Below are 23,396 nucleotides of genomic sequence, written 5' to 3'. Positions count from 1 at the left end.
GGGTTTTTTTTTTTAATTAATTTCAACAGTGTTTTTTAGTTTTCAGTACACAAGTCTTGTAACTCTTAGACTAAATTATTCCCAGGTATCTTTTAGATGCTATTTCAAATGAAATTGTCTTAATTTTTTTTTTTAATTCTTTTTAACGTTTATTTATTATTGAGAGACAGACAGAGCATGAGCAGGGGAGGGGCAGAGGGAGAGAGAGACACAGAATCTGAAGCAGACTCCAGGCTCTGAGCTGTCAGCACAGAGCCCGACGTGGGGCTCGAACCCACAAACCACGAGATCATGACCTGAGCTGAAGTCAGACGCCAAACCGACTGAGCCACCCAGGCTCCCCTTAATTTTTTTTCATATTATTTCTTGAGTGGTGTTAGCTGTGGGTATTTCATAAATACCATACTTTATATATTTTTAATACAGTGTTGTTTAGTGTGTTATGGTTTTATGACATATCTTCTTACTGGATTAGAATTTATTATTATAAATGATATTAAATGCATCTGAGCTTGAGGGTTGTTCACCTTAATGTGCAATTTCTAATTACCCATGTATTTATTTTTAAGATTTATATGTAGTTGATGGGCCTCAAGGTTAAGGGGTAGATTTCATACTTGGGGATTTTAAGAAATTTAGATTTCTTTTTTAAGTGCATTTTTTTGTTGAAATTTAACATGTAGCACATACCATAATACATAAAAAATACTCATCTGGAGAAATTTTCACAACACGAACACACCCTCATAACAAAAATTGAGATTGTGAAATTGCACACTGCTAGCAACACAGAAGTCCCCCTTTGTTTCCTTTTAGTCACTAACCCCTTTCTTCCCAAGTAATCATTGTTCTGACTTTTAACACTATAAATTAATGTTGCTTGTTTTTGAATTTTATGAATAGAATCATGCAGCAAACACTCCTTTGTATCTGGTTTGTTTCATTACCCTTATGTTTAAAATTTTCATCTGTATTGTTGTATATGGCAATAGTTTTTTCTTGCTATGTAGGATTCCATTTATTATGTATGGCCACAGCAGTTTATTATTCATTCTGTGGTGAATGGATACTGCAATTATTTCCATTTGGGGACTATTATGATTAGTGTTTATAGGTATTTTCTTGTACATGTTTTTTTGGTAAACATTCCTGTGCATTTTGTTAGTATACACTTAGGAATGGCAGAGCCATACAGTTTGTTTACCTTTTGTAAATACATCCCAGGTATAGTCATACCACATTTTATACACTGTGCTTTATTGCACTTCGCTGATACTGCATTTTTTTTACAAATTGAACATTTGTGGCAGCCCTGCATTGAGTGAGTCTTTAAGCACCATTTTTCCAACAGCATTTGTTTATTTCATGTTCTCTGTGTCACATTATTATATTTATTATGGTGATCTCTGATCAGTGATCTTTGGTGTTACTATTGTAATTGTTTGGGGGTGCCGTGAACCACACCTATGTAAGACCACAAACTTAATAAATGAGTGTGTTCTGACTACTCCACCTTCCAGCCATTCTCCTATATCTCTCCTCCTCCTTCTCTTTGGGCCTCTCTATTCTTTGAGACATGGCAATATTGAAATTAGGCCAATTAATAATTACCCTGTAGTGGCCTCATAAGTGTTCAGTGGGAAGGAAAAGTCACATATCTCTCACTTTAAATCAAGAGCCAGGAATGATTACAATTAGTGAGGAAGGCATTTCGAAAGCCATGATGACTGAAAGCTGTCATGTAACTGTAAGCCATGTTGTGAGTGCAAAGGAAAAGATCTTGAAGGAAATTAAAAGTGCTACTCCAGTGAATACATGACAGCCTTTTGCTCAAACAGAAAAAGTTTTAGTGGTCTGGATAGAAAATCAAACCAGCCACATTCCCTTAAGCCAAAGCCTAATCCAGAGCAAGACCCAAACTCTCTTCAATTCTGTGAAGGCTGAGAGATGTTAGGAAGCTGCAGAAGAAAAGTTGGAAGCTAGCAGAGTTCTAAGGGAAGAAGCCATCTCCATTACATTAAAGAGCCAAGGTGAAGCAGCAAGTTATCCAGATCTAGCTAGGATCATTACTTGCGATAGCTACACTAAACAACAGATTTTCAATAGAGGTGAAATGACTTTTCTCGTACAATCCATCTAGTCTTTTCATAGCTAAAGAGAAGTCACTGCCTGGCTTTAAAGCTTCACAGATTCTCTTGTTAGGGGCTAATACAGCTGCTGACTTTAAGTTGAAGCCAGTGCTCATTTGCCATCCTGAAAATCATAGAGCCCAGAAGAATTATGCTAAATCTGCTCTGCCTGTGGTCTATAAATGGAACAGCAAAGCCTGATGACAGCAATCTGTTTATACCATGGTTTACTGAATATTTTAAGCCCATTGTTGAGACCTACTGCTAAGAATAAAAGACTGGTTTCAAAATATTACTGCTCATTGACAACGCACCTGGTCACCCAGGAGCTCTGATAGAGATGTACAATGAGATGAATGTTGTTTTCAATACAACATCCATTCTGCAGTCTGGGGATCAAGGAGTAATTTTGACTTTCAAGTCTTACTATTTAAGAAATAATTTTGTGAGGCTGTTTAACTGCCATACATAGTGATTCCTATGATGGATCTGGGCAAAGTCAGTGGAAAACCTTCTGGAAAGGATTCACCATTCTAGGTGCCATTAAGAATATTCATGATTCATGGGGAAGAGGCCAAAATATCAGTATTAACAGGAGTTTGGAAAGAAGATTCCAGTGCTCATGGATGACTTTGAGGGATTTAAAACTTCAATGGAAGAAATCACTGAAGATGTGACTGAATTGCTGTGATCTCATGATAAAAATTGGATGAGGGGCTGCTTCTAATGGATGAGCAAGGAAAGTGGTTTCTTGAGATGGAATCTACTGGTGAAGATGCTGTGGAAATTGATGAAATGACAACAAAGGATTTAGAATATTATGCAAACTTAGTAGATAAAGCAGCAGCAGGGTTTGAGAGGATTGACTCCAGTTTGGAAAGAAGTCCTGTGGGTAAAATGGTTTCAAACAGCATCACTTGCTACAGAGAAATTGTTTGTGAAAGGAAGATTTGATCCATGTGGCAAGCTTTGTTATTGTCTTATTTTAAGAAATTACCAGTCACCCAACCTTCAGCAATCACTACCCTGATCAGTCATCAGCCAAAACATGGAGGCAAGACCCCTCCACCCAGCCAAGGATTATGACTCGCTGAAGCTCAAATGACGTTTATTAGTATTTTTTAACAATGACATATTTTTAGTTTTTTAAAAAAAAATTTTAATTTTATTTTTGAGAGATAGTGAGAGCAGGGAAGGGACAGGGAGAGAGGGAGACACAGAATCTGAAGCAGGCTCCAGCCTCTGAGCTGTCAGCACAGAGCCTGACATGGAGTTCGAACTCAAGAACCATGAAATCATGACTTGAGCCGAAGTCAGACGCTTAACTGACTGAGCCACCCAGGTGCCCCACATGAAGTATTTTTAAATTAAGATATGTACGTTTTTTAGGCACAATGCTATTGTGCTCTTGATAGGCTATACTATAGTATAAATATAACTTTTATATGTACCAGGAAACCAAAAAGTTCATTTGATTCACTTTATTGCTGTATTCACTTTATTAGTGTAGTCTGGACCTCAACCTGCAGTATCTCCAAGGTATGCCTGTATATCAAAGTAGCTGCCCCAGTTTATATTCACCAGGAGTGTATGAGAGTTCTGGTGGGTCCACAACCTCATTAAGGACAGTACTGCTCCCCATTTGAGATTTGTCAGCATTGATGTTTTAGCCATTCTAATCGTATATGATGGTATTTCCTTGTGGACTAATTTGCATTTCCCTGGTGTCTAAGATTGAGCAACTTTTCACATGTTTAGTGGCAGTTTGTGATGTGTTGTTCGAATCTTTTGCCTCTTTTTTTTTTTTTGATTGCCTTTTTCTTATTGGTTTGTATGAGCATTAGGTATTAGTCCTCTGTCAAATACATGTGTCATAGTTGTTTTCTCCCTGTCTCTTTTGCCTTTTCACATTTAAATGCTGTCTGCCAATGAACAAGAGGTCTCGCCTTTGTTGTTATTAATGTAGTCCAATTTATATTTTTTTCCTTTATGGTTAGTACTGTATTTATTGTGGCCTGTTGAATAGTTTGATTAGATCATGAAGGTGTTCTTGTTTTCCTCCAGAAGCTTTATTGTTTTAATCAATTTGGGTTCTGATACCTGATTTTTGGTTCTTATTCCTTTCACTATTTCTATAAATTTTTGTATATGAGGGTGTTTTGTTTTTATGTATTACACAGACGAGTTATAGTTTCTTTATATATATTTTATATATTTTCTTTACTTTTTCTTCTTAGGAGTTGGTTTATATAAGCTTATTCCACATGAAAAATACAGTTTAATCTGTATTTACTATCTTTATACAGATTTTTAAAGCCTGTTTACTTTAAATACAGAAAGAAGAATTTTTTACTAGTACTGCAACATTTAAACATATCACCATATTTCCTTTTCTGTGTCCATATAAACACACACATAATTTGTATTTTTGCTCAGCCATTTGAAAGAAACTGGCAGGTAGTTCTTTCTCCTATGTGAACATATCTCCTATGTGAATGTAATGCCAGTATTGTCTGTAAATTTGTGTGTAAATAAATTTGTTTCATTGCTCTCTGGATCCTAGAACTAACCCAGCAGACAAGCATTATCGGGTACCAAAGATTTAATATTCATTTATCCATCAAAGAACTAATTCAGGAGGTGCCTGGGTGGCTCTGTTAGTTAAGTGCCCAACTCTTGATTTCAAGTCAGGTCATGTTATCATGATTCATGAGTTCGAGCCCCGCCTCGGACTCTGCACCAGCACAACGCCTGCTTGGAATTCTGTCTCTTCTTTCTCTGCCCCTCCCCTGCTTGTACACGCTCTTATCTCCAAATAAATAAAAGAAACTTAAAAAAAAAAAAGCTAATTCAGAAACACTAAAATACAGAGGCAGCTAGAGTGCACTGAAGTCTGTGGCAGGTCCAATAAGTTAAACATTGAAGTTTGAAAAGTACAGGATTGTTCCTGGTCCTTCTGGGGCACTTTATCCATTTCCTTACCAAATCCTAGGTTACTTTGAATTACAAAATAAGAAAATAGATTCTTACTTACAATATAATTATATTCATTAATGTTAGATTCTGTGTTTATGTATTAAATTTGTGTGTTTGTTAAATATTTATGCATTAAAAATCTATAAGCCCAAAGCATGTTTTAGAGTATGGTTTCACTAAGTTTAAGAGTAATTAAACACTGGGAGGGAGGATGGGCTAAATGGGTAAGGGGCATTGAGGAATCTACTCCTGAAAATCGTTGTTGCACTATATGCTAACTTGGATGTAAATTAAAAAAATAAAGTTATATTAAAAAAAAGTAAACACTTTTCAGAATGTCTGGCCCATAAAGAAAACTTAAATACTTGCCTCAATTAACTAAAGATTCTTATTCTTAACATGGTGAAAAAGAACACTGAATAAGGACTCATATCTAATTTCAGAATAAAGCTCAAGCTTCATCTCTCTGACCATTTGTGAAGTTAGGAATATGTACTGAATGGTCTCCAATTAGCAGTAACATATTTACTACTATATATTGTAGTTATTATATATATTACAAAATATTCTTAAATTAATGAATTATAAAATTTTAGTGTTTAATAATTTATAATTTTAATATTTTATAATTTAATAAATTCTACCTAATCAGGAAATTTAAAACCTTTTTTCTTAATGGTCATGCTGAAAAAAAGACATTTCTTTTGATGGCTTTGTGACTTGAACTTTTTTCTCACTTGATAGCTCGAATTACATCTTTACAAGAAGAGATAAAGCATCTCAAGCATAATCTTGAAAGAGTGGAAGGAGAAAGAAAAGAAGCTCAAGACATGCTTAATCACTCAGAAAAGGTAAATGACTTAACGTGTACCAATTTTGAGATATATGTACTTGGCTACCAAATACTATAACATGTTTTTATAAAATAGCCTTCATTCCTGATGTTATATACTTGCTTTTTTTTTGAGAGAGAGAGCGAGAGCATGTGTACATGAACAGGGGAGAGGGGCAGAAGGATGGAGGGAGGGAGGGAGAGAGAGAGAGAGAGAGAGAGAGGGAGAGAGAGAGAAAGAAAGAAAGAAAGAAAGAAAGAAAGAAAGAAAGAAAGAAAGAAAGAGGGAGGGAAGAAAGAAAGAAAGAAGGAGAGAGAGAGAGAAAGAAAGAAAGAAAGAGAGAAAGAGAAAGAGAAAGAAAAGAAAAGAAAAGAAAAGAAAAGAAAAGAAAAGAAAAGAAAAGAAAAGAAAGAATCTTAAGCAGGCTTCACACCCAGTGAGGAGCCTGCTGTGGGGCTCGATCTCATGACCATGAGATAATGATCTGAGTGAGCCAAATCAAGAATCGGACCTTTTACTGACCGAGCCACCCAGCCACACCTATATACTTGCATTTCTAAAAATTTTTATGATCAGTAGTGGTTTTGTGGGAGTGTGTGTATGTGTCTTACTTAGGGCTTTTTATTGTGTTATTTTTGTTTGTTTTTAACTTTGGAGGGTATTAGATGTTTCCTATTATCGAATCATCACAAATTACTTTCATTTGGAAATATCTTTTCATGTAGAATTTTTTCCCCCAGTTTTTTGTACTTGGGTAAAATGAAGATGCTGAATGTTACTAGCCTTATGAAGAAGGAAAACAAAGGATAGGTATATGGTAGACCATGTGTGCTTTTTCCATTTTGTTGGTAAGAGTTAGCAAAATAGAAAATAGCATAAAGTGATTGGCCCTTGCGTATAGTTTTCTTACCAGTCAAAAACTGTCATTGGTTATCCTCTGTCCTTACCTTGCTAAGAAAAGTATTAAATAGATAATATGTAGATCTTTCACTTTTTCACTTCCTCCCTAAATGTGGGTTTACTAGATCCTCAGATAAATGATCAGAAAATGTACCACTTATCTGTCCTTTGGACATGTTTTGTAATAGAGTAGTATGTCTAAGCCTGGTATAACTGTGGATGTAGGATGAAAGAAAGAAGAGTAGAAGATGCACCCAAACAAATGGAATACATTTTGACTTGTCCTTTAGTCAAGGCAATGTAAATCTGGGTGTACATTTAATTTAACTGTAAATTAATAGTTTTAAATCTGAATTTAATTTTTTGTAAGCGGCAGCAAAAATGTTTTAATGAATTAAAGAATTGTCCTATTCATTTCTGATTCTAGCAGTAAACCCTCCTGAATACAACTACCACCAAAACCCTTCTGGGGGAAGGAGGTGGTGATATTTTGCTTTTAATTATATGTGCTTATCATGATTTTTAAAGTAAGACATGATAATGTGAAATATACAAGAAAGTATAAATGTTCTAAATAAAAATATTTAAGTAAATACAGTATCATATTTCAGGCCAGTGTGATTCATATATTGTCTCTTATGGAATATTACATAATGTAAGATTTAATAATGTGTCTTTTGCTTAGTGTATTACATAAGTCATTTTCATTTTACAGGAAAAGAATAATTTAGAGATAGATTTAAACTATAAGCTTAAATCATTACAACAAAGGTTAGAACAAGAGGTAAATGAACATAAAGTAACCAAAGCTCGTTTAACTGACAAACATCAGTCTATTGAAGAGGCAAAGTCTGTTGCAATGTGTGGTAAGTGTTGGTTTTCATATTTTCTACATGAGTAATTTTTAAATAATGCCTACCAAAAAAACTGGTTTTGTTTAAAATCTCACTTTATAGAGTATAAACACTTAAAAATTATAAATTGTCATTCAGTAAAAGGATTCTCCCTTTTTCACTTTGGATACCTTCCATTTTTTTAAATCACAATTTTACCTTCTATTTCCCTCACTCTATTATCCTCCATTCTCTATCAATATCAGTAGAATCTCTCTTTTCTCCCAGTTTTTATTAGCCCTTTCCTTTATTTTCTTCCTGATCCATTCTGAAAATCATTGTCTGTTAGTTCATCTTCTTTCTTGTTTAGTACCCTCAATTTTCCAATTCCTTTGTGTTTCCACTTTACTATGACTCTAAACACAACCCTAGATCAAACTAATGAGTTCCTTTCTTCACATCAGATAAGTTCTTCAGAGAGGGTTAGCCCAATGCATTATCTCCAACCTCAGGCGAGCTGTTAGTTTTTTAGTATATCACTCACTGTTTTCCTTCTCTCAGACTTTTACTTCTGTTCTCAAGCTTTGTATGTCATTTCTTTATCCATCTACTTTTAGGTGAACTTTTCTCCTATTTGAAAAAGAAATCATGAAAGCATAGGTGTGAATGCCTCAAAGTCTTGTTCTCTTACTTAATCAGTCTACCCTACTTCTTTACCCATCTTCATTTTCTTTCCTCTCAGAAGATATTGATCATCGGGGCACCTGGGTGGCTCAGTCGGTTAAGTATCTGACTTCTGCTCAGGTCATGGTCTCGCAGTTTATGGGTTCAAGCCCTGTGTCAGGCTCTGTGCTGACAGCTCAGAGCCTGGAACCTGCTTGGGATTCTGTGTCTCCCTTCTTCTGCCCCTCCCCTGCTCGCGCTCTGTCTCTCTCAAAAGTAAATAAACATTAAAAAAATTTTTTTTAAAGATATTAACCGTCTTCTTGTTTGACTAATATGTGCTAGCTGTACTCAGATCTAGCCTCATCTTATCTCATCTTAACTATCTTTTTTTTTCTTCATCCTTAACCTTTTCTCTTCCACTGAATCCTTTCTTGTTGTGAACATGTGCAAGTCTCTTCCATTATACATAGATAGATAGATACATACATACATACATACATACATACATACATACATACATACATACATATATAGATAAAATTTTTTGAGCATGTGGGATGCCTGGGTAGCTCAGTCAGATAAGCATCCAACTTACCTTCAGGTCATGATCTCGTGGTTTATAAGTTAGAGCCCCACGTCAGGCTCTGTGCTGACAGCTCAGAACCTGGAATCTGCTTCAGATTCTGTGTCTCCATCTCTCTCTGCCCTTCCCCCACTCAACGCTCTCTGTGTGTGTGTGTGTGTGTGTGTGTGTGTGTGTGTGTGTCTCAAAAATAAACATTAAAAAATATTTTTTTAATTTTGTGAGCATGTGCAAGTCTCTTCCTTTATAAACAAACAAATAAATAAATAGACAAACCCTTGCAGTAATCTCTGATCCTTACTAACTGCCACTGTTTTATTCCATTTCTTTATAGCCAAACTTTTAAAAAGAAGAGTTTGCCTTTTTTCACCTTGCACTTACTTTGTAACCTGCTACAATCTGGAAGTGTCACTTAACACTTTAAATTCTGCTCATTCAAGGGGAAACAGGATCCTATCTGTCAGACCTGCTTTAATCTCTTATTCTCATGATCCTAGTTAATGGCTGTATAGTTTTTAGCAGCCCAGGCTTGGAATCAAACAAATCTGTTTTGCCTCTTACCTACTCTGTGATTATTAAAAAGACATTAGATGGAAAAAATGCATATAAAGTGCCTGTACATAGAAGGCTTTTAATAAATGGGAAATACTGTTATGGCTAAGGGTGGTGGTATTTAGCATCCAGGTATCCAAGCCAGAAATCTGGGAATCATTCAGCAATTCTACTTCCAAATGATATATACAATATATTCCTCCTTTCCTTTTCTCTTTTAGTTCATGGTGACATCATCATTTGCTTGATCTGTTTAATTATTACTCTGCCAGTTGTTCTGCTCATCAATCTATTGTTCTCATTTAAGCCAGAATGATCCTTTTGAAATTTAAATCTTACTGTGCCAGTCCTTTGTGGCTTTTCATTGTTTGCAAGGCACCCGTCAAACTCCTCAGGACATAAAGAGCCTTTGAGTTGGCACTTACCCATCTTTATAGTCTTACCACTCTGCACTTTGTTATGTGTACTTCACATAACTGGTGTGCTTCAGCCATATTAAACTACTTTTGTTTCTTTCACGTACATTACTTGTTGACTGCCTACTATAGGCCAGGCACACCTGGGAATATATAGCATAGAATAAGACAAGAATCCTTCCTCTTAGAGATTATTTTCTGATGGTAGAGATAATCAAAAAAAGCAAATAAATTAAAATCAGTGCAGATTGTAATCATTAATATGAAGAAAATACATACAGTGTGATAGTTTCTAAGTATTGCTATGTTAGATGGGGTTCTGAGGAAAGGCCTCTCTGAACTAATAATATTTGAGGCAAAGTGAACCGTCCAGGAGAAAGTATGTTCCAGGCAGAAGAGATGATAAGTTCAATACTCTTACTCTAAGAATAGTGGGAAGCCATTGTAGTGTTTTGAGCTGTGCTGGCATGTGTAACATATATTTTTGAAAGACCACGCCTGCTGTATGGAGAATGCTTTTGAGAGAGAACAGTTTAAAAATGGAGATCAACTAGAAGGCTATATAGTGTGTAGGGATTAGTGGTAGTAGAGCATGAAAGAAATGTAGATACAAAGGGTAAGAGGGTAAGAGTTGGTGATGAATTGGATGGAAATTAAAAAAAGGAACCAAGAAAGGCTCTGGCTCTTTTTTTATGGGGGGGGGGGCTTTTTAATTTTAACAACTGGATGGATGTTAATATGTTTTGACATTGAGATGACTGGGATGGGATGAGTGGTTTGCGATGGGAGGGAAATAAAGGTGTCTATTTTAGAAATGTTAACTTTGAAAAGCGTGTTAGATATCTAGGTGGAGATGTCAAATATATATGAGTCTGGAGCTCAGAGGAGAGCAGGAGTTATACAGTCATGCACAGAACCTCCTAAGGGGAAATAGGGCAGAATAGAAATGGAATCATATCAGAGCCCTTGGGTAGTCTAACATTTTCCAAATGTTACAAAGGAAACCAATAACAGTCAAAGGGGGTTGCAGGAATACCAAGTAAGTATGGTGTTAGAATTTCAAAGAGTAAAATATTGAAAAAAAATGAAGTTATTCAATATATGGAATTCTATTAAGGTCAGTAAAGATGAAGACCCAGACATTTGTGTGTCTTCTGAATTTTACAGGATGGACCTCACTCACTGGTTATCATACAAAGCAGTTTCAGTGGAATGGTGGAGATGAAGGCCAAAAGGGAAAGTAGTAAATGTATAGTAGATGAGGCACTGGAGACAGTAAGTGGAGGCACTGGAGACAGGAAGTTCTTCCAGAAGTTTCTGAACAGAGATGGAATAGTAGCTAAAGAGGAATGTGAAAGCAGTAGAGGATATTTTAGGAAGGGAGATAATAAATGAGATTATTATGTTGGTGAGAATGATTCAGTTAGGAGAAGGAAATTGTTGAGGCAGGGAAGAAATGAAATAATTGAAGGAACAAAGTCCAGAACAGAAGTGGATGGATTTGTGTTTGATTAGAGATGGGAATTAAGAGGCAATGATTACTGGTATGGCTAAGTTTGTAGGTTTGGAGGGAAAGATGAGGAAGTTCCATTCTAATGGTTTCTATTTTGTTACCTAGAGGGCAGTCTCCAAGAATGGAAAAGCAGACTTACTAAGTTTGAATCATGTCTGTACAACTTAATAGTTGCAGGACCTTGGGAAATTGAATGTTTCAGAACCTTAGTTACCATATCTCAAAAAAGGAGCCTCACTATAGACTTTTATCTTTTGATAATAATTAAAGTGGGTACTATACTACTGTGGAATCTTGTTTGTCTGAATTGCAAAAATTAGAATTCCTATCAGCCTTAAGTCCCTTGAAACTTTTCTGGAACAATGTAAGGTATAGATTAATAACCACAGCCTTATTTCTCTGCTTTTATCTGAACTACCTCCATTTTTCTTTTTAGTTACTTCATTTTTTTTTTTCTAGTTATATTTTCACCTTCTGGTCTAGAAATGGCACTTAATAATTTCTCATAACATTGGGCGTGGGCTGGATTTAGAAGGTTTTATTCTACTTTATTTTATAACTCCTTTCGTTTAGAGATCCTACTATGCAAATAATTCAAATGACATTAGGACTTCTGTAATAAATTGTTCCATTAGAATCCCAGGATAAAAACAGTAGGGATTTTTGACACCAGTTTGTCTTACAGAGCCCATGCAAGTGAAAGTATGTATGTCTGTAACTTTTTTTTTTTTTCCTCACAGAAATGGAAAAGAAGCTGAAGGAAGAGAGAGAAGCTCGAGAGAAGGCTGAAAATAGAGTTGTTCAGATTGAGAAACAGTGTTCAATGCTAGATGTTGATCTGAAACAATCTCAGCAGAAGCTTGAGCATTTGACTGAAAATAAAGAAAGGATGGAGGATGAAGTAAGAAAAATAGTATTGATTTTGTTGATCTTATAAAAGAGAAGTAATCATAAATTGTAAGTGAAAAGTTATCTATAATTTAAAAAACATGGAGGAGATTTGAATAAAATAACCTGTATGTGTATGTGTTTACTGCTATAAAGCCACCACTGTATCCTTCCTTCCTAGGATTTTTATCTACAGATAGTTGCTGAACAGTCACACCATAGGATTTATACTATTTTGCACTATGACAGTACAACTCTATAGAAGTGTCATAGCTCCTCTTCTGAAGAAATTGCCATCTGCTTTTTAAAAACACACACACAAAAAAGTTTATTGTAAAGTTCTCTTGTAATCCCAAAGAGGAGAAATTGCTCTTAGATCTCAAGAAAAATGTTAACTACAGAGTCTTGACTGGCTTAGATTGATTGAAAACACAGGGTACACATTTACAAAGCAATAAATAAAAGATAAAATGCCATTATATCCTTGTGGTTATTATATGTATTTTAAAAATCACTTATAAGACTGGAAGGAATCAGTCTGCATATATGTTAGAAAAGGGAGAGAGAGAAAACCACAATAATCAGGAAAGACTTCTTACAGGAGGAATGAGATATTTCCATTATTTAAAGATTGAGTAAGACCTCAAAAGTTCACAGTTTGAGAGTCAGAAGCTAGAGTTGATAGAGAGGGAACATTATCAATAATGATGATAGTAAAAGAGTGATTAGTGAATGAAGGTAGGTAAGTGAAAGACAAGGACTTGATCTGACCAGAGAAGAAAAGACATATTGTATAGTCATGGGAAACTTGGGAACCAAAGTATTGATAATAATTTAAACTTAAAATGGGAGGCTGTAGGTGAAAATACTCTTTTAGAAAATAAAATTAGTCTGGTAGTGTTCTATAGAATGAGCAAGAAAGAAAAGAGATTTAGCAGATACCTGTTATAGCCAACATGCAGGAAGAAAGTATGTTGAAAATTTGGAAGACCATACTCAGTCATTTCAAAATGTAATTTTTGAGCACCTTTTATCTTCCCGGCTCTGCTGGGAGTTGGATTACTGCGTAAGATAGATACGTTCTTGACTTTTGTGGAACTTCGAGCCCAGAAGGAAAGACAGATATTAAGATCAAAATTACAAGCATGACATTTATTTAAAGAGGAAGTACTGAATGCTGTAAGAGTGTTATGAGTAATTACATCCAGGGGTTAAGGAAGGCCTCACTAAACTTCAGAGGGTTATAGACCAGAGCACAAACATTTATGAATCAGAAAAGGTGAATTTAAATACCCCTTACGTCCCTCCAGAAGTGGCTTTTATAGCCATTCTCTACTCTAAAATTTCTGTACATGTTGGGACCGAAAGAAACCAGATTTTTTTCCTCCAAGATCTCATATCTGAAATTTGGGGATTAATTTGACTTAATAGTAAGTTCTATAGTTATAAATAACATGTCAACAATGGAGACTCTTTAGAATACTAATATTCTCTGTATAAGGCAGTATAGCACATTTGAGATTTGATTGATATTCTTTCAAATAATGTTTACTAAATTATTAGTGAGATTTAAGACTGCAATTATTTTTCTTATTCATAGGTTAAGAATCTATCCCTGCAACTGGAGCAGGAATCAAATAAGCGAGTATTGTTACAGAATGAATTGAAGACTCAAGCATTTGAAGCGGACAATTTAAAAGGTCTAGAAAAGCAGATGAAACAGGAAATAAATACTTTATTGGAAGCAAAGAGATTATTAGAATTTGAGTTAGCTCAGCTTACAAAGTAAGTCTCAAAAATAACATTTTTTTGTTTCTTTTTTGTGTTCTGCATTTGCTTATGTTTGATATTTTATATGTGTAGAAATAATATATTTGCAATTTGTGAAAGGAAGACTTAGGAAAAAAGCATTTAGAAAAAAGAATTTACTTGCAAAGGTTTGCAAGGCAGCCTTACTGAATAAAAAGTAGAGATCTTTAAAGGGAGAAAAAAGGAGATTATCAAGGCCACTGACTTTACAGTAAGTCCATTTATGGTGGAAAAATTAGTTTTCTCATGATTTTCATACCGACAAAAGGCCTGTTTCTTCACACTAGAATTACAAAAATCAGGAATAAACTTTTTTATTAAGTATTCAGTGTCTCATGGGAAATGTTCAGTATTTCTTTATTTTAGAAACTAGAGTTAGACATGATGACCCTATGTTTTGTTTTGTTCCTTTGGTTCATCTCAGAATGCAAAGTACCTTTTTTCTTCTACTCTGAAATGTGATGTGTCCACTTATTTGAAGTGGAGATGATGCAGGGTTTCATTATTGCTTTCAGAATTTGTATAAAGACATGCTTCAAAAATTTAATGTCAAAGATTAGTATATTTTATACCAAGTCACGTGTTTTTATTTCCTCTAGATTTATGTGATAATACCTTCATTTGCCAGCTTCATTTACAACATAGTAATTCTTGGGTAAAATTGTCAGTTTTTGTTTTGTTGGATTTATATTGGCAAAATTCTTTTCTCCCTTTTAGAGCCTTCATTTTCGCATTATGTGTTCTGTAGTTTTCTTCTCCCAGAATAACTTTCACTCAGCATTCAGTGAACACTTATTATGTCCTTTTATCAACTATATGACTTGTTAGATGCTGAAAATACAAATCTATCACTATCTAAAATGAAAACCCAGCAGATGCAGATGGAATTGTTTATCCTTGAAAATATGTAACCGGGAGTTACATTGCGTTTCTGTCTTGTCTGTTTCTTTGTGAATTGTGTTCATGTGTGTATTATATATATGTAGGTGTGTCTGTGTTCCTCCTCCTTTGTCATGTATTGTTCTTGCCTTCTTTCTCGTTCCTTACCTGGTTTTTTATTTCCAGCCCCACCTCCATGCTTCATTGGCCATAATGTATGGTATTATATGTATATATAATGTATGGTATGTATAATATTATTTGTGAATATTTTCATGTGCCCTGTTTTTAATCGCTTACTATACTACATGTGACATTTAAGGTTTATTCCTAAGGATGCTTTTCTCTACTAAAACTTATAAAATATCATTTTTATTTTTGCAACTTGGATTAATCCACAATTAATATTCTCCTGAAAGTGACCTTCAGTAAAAAACAGTTCCCTCTACTTTGTATAGTAGGAGCAAAATAGAATGAGACAGTGTGGCCTGACCAAATATGAATATTAAAGTAATACTGTATAGTGAATTATGATTTTTAAAAACAAAGGTCATTTTAGTAAATGTTTTTATTTTTAGCAACTTTAATAAATAAAGAATAATACAAAGTATAGTACAAATAGCATTCATTTATTATTTTCTCTTTTACCTGAAGACAGTATAGAGGAAATGAAGGACAGATGCGGGAGCTACAAGATCAGCTTGAAGCAGAGCAATATTTTTCGGTAAGAATCATTTTTAACACTTGGCTTAAAATTAGGTATTTAGATTTTTAACGTGAACTGACTTTTTTTCAAATGACCGTGAAGTGGTTTTCTCCCCCTTTTCGTGTCCCCATCTCTACATTTCATTTCTGAATCTGAGTTCGTGCTCTATGTAAGTTGTAAAGAAACTTAACGTTTTTGTGAAACATTTCTAAAATTGCCATCATACTAAAGCTGTATGTAAGACTTTGTTAAGGGTTTTGTTTGCCTGTTAGCAAACTTGGGTATTTTCATATGTGGTTCATGTATGCATGTTCCATTTGCAGGTATAACTTCATACAGTTATAGATATAACTATGCTCAAAAGGGTTTTTGTTTTTTTTTTTTGGTTTTAGCTCTTTTTATTCACTTTATGTATCTATTTTGCTTTTTTTTCTATAGAAGTCATTCTAACTCTTATTTGCTGCAGGCCAGGTTATTTTCACTACTAGCATTGATTAACATTCATAGCTAATTCTTTGAGATTTGAAGGTAGTGAAGGTTCTGCAGTGTTATTTCTTTTGGTTGCCAAGTTTATATGCTACCATTTCAACTTGACATTTACCTAGCTTCTCCGTTACTGTTACACCTGGCAGCCACTTTTCCTACAAGTTTTAGTGCAGTTAAATTAGAGAGTTCTAGTTATGCTAGTGAACATGCCCTAGAAACCAAGTGAACAGTATTGGAACTAATGATTTATTAATGAATTAATAAAGAATCTGAATACCAGGGCACCTGGATGGCTCAGTTGGTTAAGCCTCCCACTCTTGATTTAGGCTCAGGTCGTGATCTCACAGTGCTGAGATTGAGCCATGGGTCAGGCTCGGCAAGGAATGCAGAACCTGCTTGGGATTCTCTTTCCCTCTTTGCCCCTCCCCCACTCGTGCTCACAAGCACACTTTCTCTCTCAAATAAATAAATAAACTCAAAAAGGAAATTTTTTGCATCTGAACACCTTTAGAGCTCTACAGAACTTTCCCATGTTTAGAGCTTCATGCTGTACTCTGCTCATCTCCTACTTTGACTTGTTAGACTATCACTGAAATAATGTTTTTAAATTAAAAAAATTTCAGTATTATTGAAAATCTTTCCCTGGGTAGAGATTAACCTTAATTGTTCAAAGTGTGTAGTACTGACTTCTGCAAAATGGTCTATAACATCATGCACACTTTCTTGTCCATATACTTTCACAAAGTAATCATCCAATGCCTCCACATTTTGGGATGGATGTCAGATGACTTGTGGTGTTCCTATGGATTCTTAAATTTGTCTGTATAAAGTAATATAAAACTTGACACTGTCTCTTCTTTCTGATTTAGTTCATTACTTGTGAGGATTGAGTTAAGTATCAGTAAATTTGATAAACTATTATGACCAGATATAAGATATTCTTTAATCTGGTCTTTCAAATCAGAGTATTTTTTTCTATTTATCCTTTCATTGATTATACATACAGATTTCAGTATCAGAAGTCAAAGAGATAGGAATTTTGATTCCTAAAGGCAAAATGAATTACTTCTTTTTAGAAATTGTGACCACTTACAAACTAAAGCAAGCTATCAGTCCTCTTTTATTTACATTCCCATTGAAATAAATGTTTTGGGGTACCTGCGTGACTCAGTCAGTTTAGTGTCTGACTCTTGGTTTCAGTTCAGGTCATGATCTTGTGGTTCATGAGTCCAAGCCCCACATCTAGTCCTGCACTGACAGCACAGAGCCTGCTTAGGATTCTCTGTCTCCTGTCTCTCTGCCCTTCCCCTGCTTGCTGTCTGTTTCTGGTAGGTAGGTAGGTAGGTAGGTAGGTAGGTAGGTAGGTAAATGATAGATAAGAAATGTATGTATTTTTCTCCTAGAGAAGTGCTATTTCTTAGAAAGATAGTTCTCAACAGCTGTTTTCTGGTCCTTACTATTTTTTTCCCTATCTTTTATACTAAAAGGGATAGTTTAAAAAAGGACTGCAGAACTAGAAGTTTACTCTGTAACCACAGCACCCTAACACAATATAGGTCTAACACTTACACCTGTTAAATATTTGTTGTTAGAAGGGCACCTGGATGGTTCAGTTGGTTTAAACATCTGCCTTTAGCTCAGGTCATGATCTCACAGTTCATGGGTTTGAGCCTCACGTTGGGCTCTCTGCTCTCTGAGCAGAGCCCGCTTCAGATCCTCTGTCCTTCTTTCTCTCTGCCCCTCCCCTGCTTGTGCACTCTCTCTCTCTCAAAAAAAAATTAATATTTGTTGATAGAGTTGGCAGAAGCCGAATGAATTTTGTAAGAATCATTGTTTTATAATAAATATATATTATTTGTGTGTTAACAGAACGTTTGATAAATCTTGTTTGTGGGTATTTTATGTACATCTCTCAACCATCCACTCAATCCCACCCACCCAAAAGAGAAGTGGTTTCTCTAGCATTATTCACTTCAAGAATTGATCTTTTAGGGGTGCCTGGGTGGCTCAGTCGGTTGGGCGTCCGACTTCAGCTCAGGTCACCATCTCATGGTCCGTGAGTTCGAGCCCCGCATCGGGCTCTGGGCTGATGGCTCAGAGCCTGGAGCCTGCTTCTGATTCTGTGTCTCCCTGTCTCTCTGCCCCTTCCCCGTTCATGCTCTGTCTCTCTCTGTCTCAAAAATAAATAAACGTTAAAAAAAATTTAAAAAAAAAAAAAGAATTGATGTTTTAAATGAGTAAGCTTGCTAAGTTTCTTTATAATGTTTTCCCAAACCAATATAACTTTTAATGTTTTTGAGATACAATTTCTATATACTTCATTGTAACCATTATAAGTGTATGTGTTGATGAGTTTTGACAAATCTGTATGCTGTGTTACCACCACAACAATCAACATACAAAACTTTTCCTTCACCATAAATTCCTAGTGGCCTTTTGTAGTCAATCTGCTCCACTTACCTCTATCTGCAAGTAACCGCTTAGTTGCTTTCTGTCACAATTGATTATTGTCACCTGTTCTAGGGTTGCATGTACATGGAATCATGCAATATGTACTTTTTAGCACCTGGTTTCTTTCAGCAAAATATTTTTTAGGTTTACCATGTTGTTTGTATCAGTAGTAATTCCTTTTCATTGCATTCATCTGTTTACAATTTGAAATAAAGCTGCTGTGAAAATTCATTGACAAGATTTTATATAGATACATATTTGCATTTGTCTTGGGTAAATACTTGGGAGTGGAATTGTTGGATCATATGTTGTTTAACTTTATAGGAAACTACCAAACTCCTCATAAACACTTATTTCTTCTAATCACTTGTTTTGCAGACACTTTATAAAACCCAAGTAAAGGAACTTAAGGAAGAAATTGAAGAAAAAAACAGAGAAAATTTAAAGAAAATACAGGAACTACAAAATGAAAAGTATGTCCATTTTTCTTTAGAACAAGAGTCACTACTACATCATAGCATTCTTTAAGTTGTTTTTTTTTTAATATGATATTTATTGTCAAATTGGTTTCCATACAACACCCAGTGCTCCTCCCAACAGGTGCTCTCCTCAGTGCCCATCACCCACCCTTCACTCCCTTACACTTCCCATCAATCCTCAGTTTATTCTCAGTTTTTAAGAGTCTCTTATGGTTTGGCTCTCTCCCTCTCTAACTTTTTTTTTCCCTTCCCCTCCCCTATGGTCTTCTGTTAAGTTTCTGAGGATCCACATAAGAGTGAAAACATAGCAATGAGAAAGAATGAAATATGGCCTTTTGTAGCAATGTGGATGGAACTGGAGAGTGCTATGCTAAGTGAAATAAGTCATACAGGGAAAGACAGATACCATATGTTTTCACTCTTATGTGGATCCTTGAGAAACTTAGCATTCTTTAAGTTTAAAGGTAGAGAGTAGATGTGCCTTTATTCTGATAGAAGTGGTATAGCAAATCTTATTGGGCTAATTCAGAACAAATAAAACTAAATTTAGGCTAAAATTTCCTTTCATGTTGAAAAAATAATTTAATATGTTAATACTATGGCAATTGTGTAGAGATTCACTAAACTGTGACAATAAATTGTTTTCATGGGTCTCAATCTTTAAACATCTATTTGTATATAAATCGTTCATGCTGTATTTGCACATCATTATTTTATGCTAGGTAAAGGTATTTAGGGTCTTCCTCTTAGTATTCTTAGGTTAAGTTCCGTGTGTGCATGTGTGCTTAGGGCCTAAGAAGGAGAAGACCTAAAGCTATTTAAGTGTTAACAACTTCTCATAGCTAGAGGGAACAGACATTAGAACTAGTTTTCTGACATTTTTATATTCTCTTTCCATATAGAAATTGTAAAAGTGTAACCATTTTATTATTGAACAAATACATTAAATATTAAAACATGTACAGTTTTATGAATTATAAATTATTATGATACTATAATACCACCCATGAAAGAGACAGAACCTTGCTATCCACTTTAGAAGCCCACTGTATTCCCCCTCCTCATTATGCCTTCTTCCCTCCCCACCACTAGGGTAATCGCTATCCTGACACTTACTTGTTGAAGGAACTGGATCATTTTTCCTGTGTATTTTCCTCAGTTGTGATTTTATTGATTCCATTTCCATATTAGTTGAACATTTTTGTCCTCCTTCTGTGCTTCATGGTTAAATCTAAAGCTGCACTGTGCAACATGGTAGCCCCTAGTCTTATATAGCCATTTAAATTCAAGCTTTAGTGTATTTATTTATTTTTTTTTTTAATTTTTTTTTCAACGTTTTTTATTTATTTTTGGGGCAGAGAGAGACAGAGCATGAATGGGGGAGGGGCAGAGAGAGAGGGAGACACAGAATCGGAAACAGGCTCCAGGCTCTGAGCCATCAGCCCAGAGCCTGACGCGGGGCTCAAACTCACAGACCGCGAGATCGTGACCTGGCTGAAGTCGGACACTTAACCGACTGCGCCACCCAGGCGCCCCGCTTTAGTGTATTTAAATGAAGTTTAAATTTTAGTTTCTCAGGTGTACTAGCCACATTTCAGGTGCTCAACAGTTAACATGTGGCTAGCATCTACCATATTAGCATAGGTATATAGAATTTTTCTTTTTTTTCTTTTTTTAATGTTTATTTTTGAGAGAGAGAGTGCAAGTGGGAGAGAGGCGGAGAGAGAGGGAGACACAGAATCCGAAGTAGGCTCTAGGCTCTGAGCTATACCCAGAGCCTGACGCAGGGCTCAGACTCACAAAGCATGATAAAATCATCACCTGAGCCGAAGTCTGAAGCTTAACTGACTGAGTCACCCAGAAGCCCCAAGAACATTTCTATCCTCATAGAAAGTTTTATTGGACATTCCTAATCTGGAGTATTAGTCATATTCAAATCTGATTGGTAGAATGGTGAAGACTACCTTGTCTTCATCTTACAAGATCACCTTGTACTGTCTGGTTGCCTCCTTGTGTTGTTAGCAACTATGGACACTCAGTGCTTACATACTTAATATTTTTAGTGGAATCTAAGGTAGGAGCGAAGATACTTTTTTCCTGGTTAATCTCTGGGACAGTGGTAGACCCCTATTATATAATCTATTGTCTATCATTTGTATGGTATCTACAGTGTACTGTACAATCCCAGGTTGTGTGCATTCACTATGAAGGGTGTTCAGATATATTGTTTCATGGGGTTGATATGTTTGTTCTTGTTTGATCTATTTAACAGAAACATATTGGTAACCGGTATTGTGCTAAGTACTATGATTCATGTGAGTGATATAATTATTAGTAAGTTACAGTTCTTACCCTCCAGTACTTCAGAATCTAGTCAGCAGACAGCTATAATTAAGTTAGGTGTCTATGACAAATTGCTAGGGATTGACAAGGTGGTAATTTAAAAAGTTTCACTCTTTAGAGAATGGATTAGAGTGAGGCAAAACTGGTGGATACAGGAAGTTGAATTATGTAGCCATTGGAAAATCTAGATGTAAAACTTAATTAATGTTTGTTTATTTTGAGAGAGAGTGTGTGTGTGGGCAGGGGAGGGGCAGAGAGAGAAGCACGGTGCCCAACATGGGGCTCAATCTCACGAACCTGAGCCAGAGTCAGGAATCGGACACTTAACTGACTGAGCCACCCAGGCATCCCTAGATGTAAAATTATAGTGGAAATTGACAGTAAAGGGGAGGCAAGTACATGGGAAAAATAGAAGTAGAAGCATAGGACCTGTAGATATGGGAGTATGGGGATAAAAGTTGGGGAAATTTTCAGGTGGGTTCTCAAGTTTCTGACCAAGGCATTTGGGTTGATGGTAGCACTAATCCCTGAGTTAAAGAATGCCAAGTTTATGAAATGAGGGGAGATAAGATTATTTCCATTTCAGACCAATTGAGTTTGAGGTGCCTATGGGATATCCAAAGAATGGATTCCAAGCACTTGGGTTTATTGCATCAGAGCTCAGAAGAAAGGTAAGGACTTGAAGTTGATTTGACATTCATTGTGTACTGAAACAGAGATATACTGAGACAGAGATAGATGAGATTTGTTAAGGTGATTGTATAAACTCATGAACCTATGGTACCATATATGTAACTGATTTGAAGCTAGTTGGGTACTAGCTCATTTTGTGAGTTGTGAATATTATAACAAACTGAGGAGTTCATATCAGTTCTAACCACTTGCTGCCACAAAATCTAGTTTTTCAAGAGAAGCCAGAAATCTGAATTTTTATGTAAAATGTTGGCCCAGATTTAATTGTTGTGTGTCTGGAGGGAGTTGGAGGAACACTTATGTGGACTCATTTGACCCTCTCAGGTACTAAGTTGTAACCCCTAGTGTAGGATGATGAGAAGACATAAAAGCTAAGAACAGACTTCTAGTGCCTATACTTTTAAGGAATGGGCAAAGGAAGAGAAAGTAAATCACCAGTAATACAAGAAGACAAGCAGATAAGGTATCACAAAAGCTAAGGGAAATAGAATATTTCAAAGAAGAGAAAGTGATTTAAAGTGCCAAATACTCAAAAAGGTCAAGTTAAAAATACATTGTCCATTATATTTAAGGTTGTTAGTTATCTTATTGAGAACAGTTCCTAAATAGTAATGAGAATGGATACTAAAGTAGGTTGAGACATTAATGGTAAGGGTAGAAGTAGAGACAGAATGTAGACAATAGCCACATTACCTCCTTACAATTCAACAAACTAGTCAGTTACTCTCCTGCCTCAGGGCTTCTTGACTTGCTCTCCCCTCCACCTGGAACATTTTCTCTGAATATCCACACAGCCTGCCTCTTCACCCTCTCTGGGTCTAGGTCTGACTGTCATCTCAGAGAGGCCTTCCCTAAATAATCCTTAAAATTGCAAACATCCCCCACCCCATTACCTTGCTACCTTCAGTACTTCCTTCCCTGTTTTATTTTTCTCTGCAGTACTTATCCCTTCCCAGTATATTATAGAATTTGCTTACTTATTTTATTTTACTTGCTGTTTTTATCTTTCTGCTAGAATTTAGCAGTGAAGAAAGGAATTTTCAAATGTTTTGTCCTTAACTCTGATTCACTGCTATATGTGTAGCACCTGGAATTGTACCTAGAACATTGTAGATGGTCAGTAAATATTTGTTAAATTTAAAAATTCGATGTGCTTGGGTGGCTCAGTCAGTTGAGCATCCGACTCGTGATTTTGGCTCAGGTCATGATCTCACAGTTTGTGGGTTTGAGCCCCATGTGAGGCTCTGAGCTGAGAATGTGG

At 35.7% G+C, this 23,396-nt stretch overlaps 1 protein-coding gene and 1 long non-coding RNA gene across 5 annotated transcripts in view; one reads left to right on the top strand and one right to left on the bottom strand.

Moving 5' to 3' along the window:
• The window catches only part of ROCK1 (Rho associated coiled-coil containing protein kinase 1), a 157,519-nt gene that overhangs the window by 107,297 nt on the left and 26,826 nt on the right, over nucleotides 1-23,396 (top strand). For all 3 annotated transcript variants that reach the window (XM_027068615.2, XM_027068614.2, XM_015066575.3), the window contains exons 17-22: nucleotides 5,850-5,956; nucleotides 7,554-7,704; nucleotides 12,142-12,302; nucleotides 13,890-14,074; nucleotides 15,632-15,701; nucleotides 18,999-19,093. In XM_027068615.2, coding sequence (XP_026924416.1) covers nucleotides 5,850-5,956; nucleotides 7,554-7,704; nucleotides 12,142-12,302; nucleotides 13,890-14,074; nucleotides 15,632-15,701; nucleotides 18,999-19,093 — 769 coding nt within the window. The remainder of the gene's footprint in view (nucleotides 1-5,849; nucleotides 5,957-7,553; nucleotides 7,705-12,141; nucleotides 12,303-13,889; nucleotides 14,075-15,631; nucleotides 15,702-18,998; nucleotides 19,094-23,396) is intronic.
• The window catches only part of LOC106970032 (uncharacterized), a 63,717-nt gene that overhangs the window by 38,334 nt on the left and 1,987 nt on the right, over nucleotides 1-23,396 (bottom strand). The gene's annotated exons all lie outside the window — the stretch shown is intronic.

This window comes from Acinonyx jubatus, chromosome D3 (genome assembly GCF_027475565.1).
Source record: "Acinonyx jubatus isolate Ajub_Pintada_27869175 chromosome D3, VMU_Ajub_asm_v1.0, whole genome shotgun sequence".
NCBI classification, from domain to species: domain Eukaryota; kingdom Metazoa; phylum Chordata; class Mammalia; order Carnivora; family Felidae; genus Acinonyx; species Acinonyx jubatus.
The sequence above is the reverse complement of the archived record's forward strand: the minus strand, read 5'-3'. Positions and strand labels throughout refer to the sequence as shown.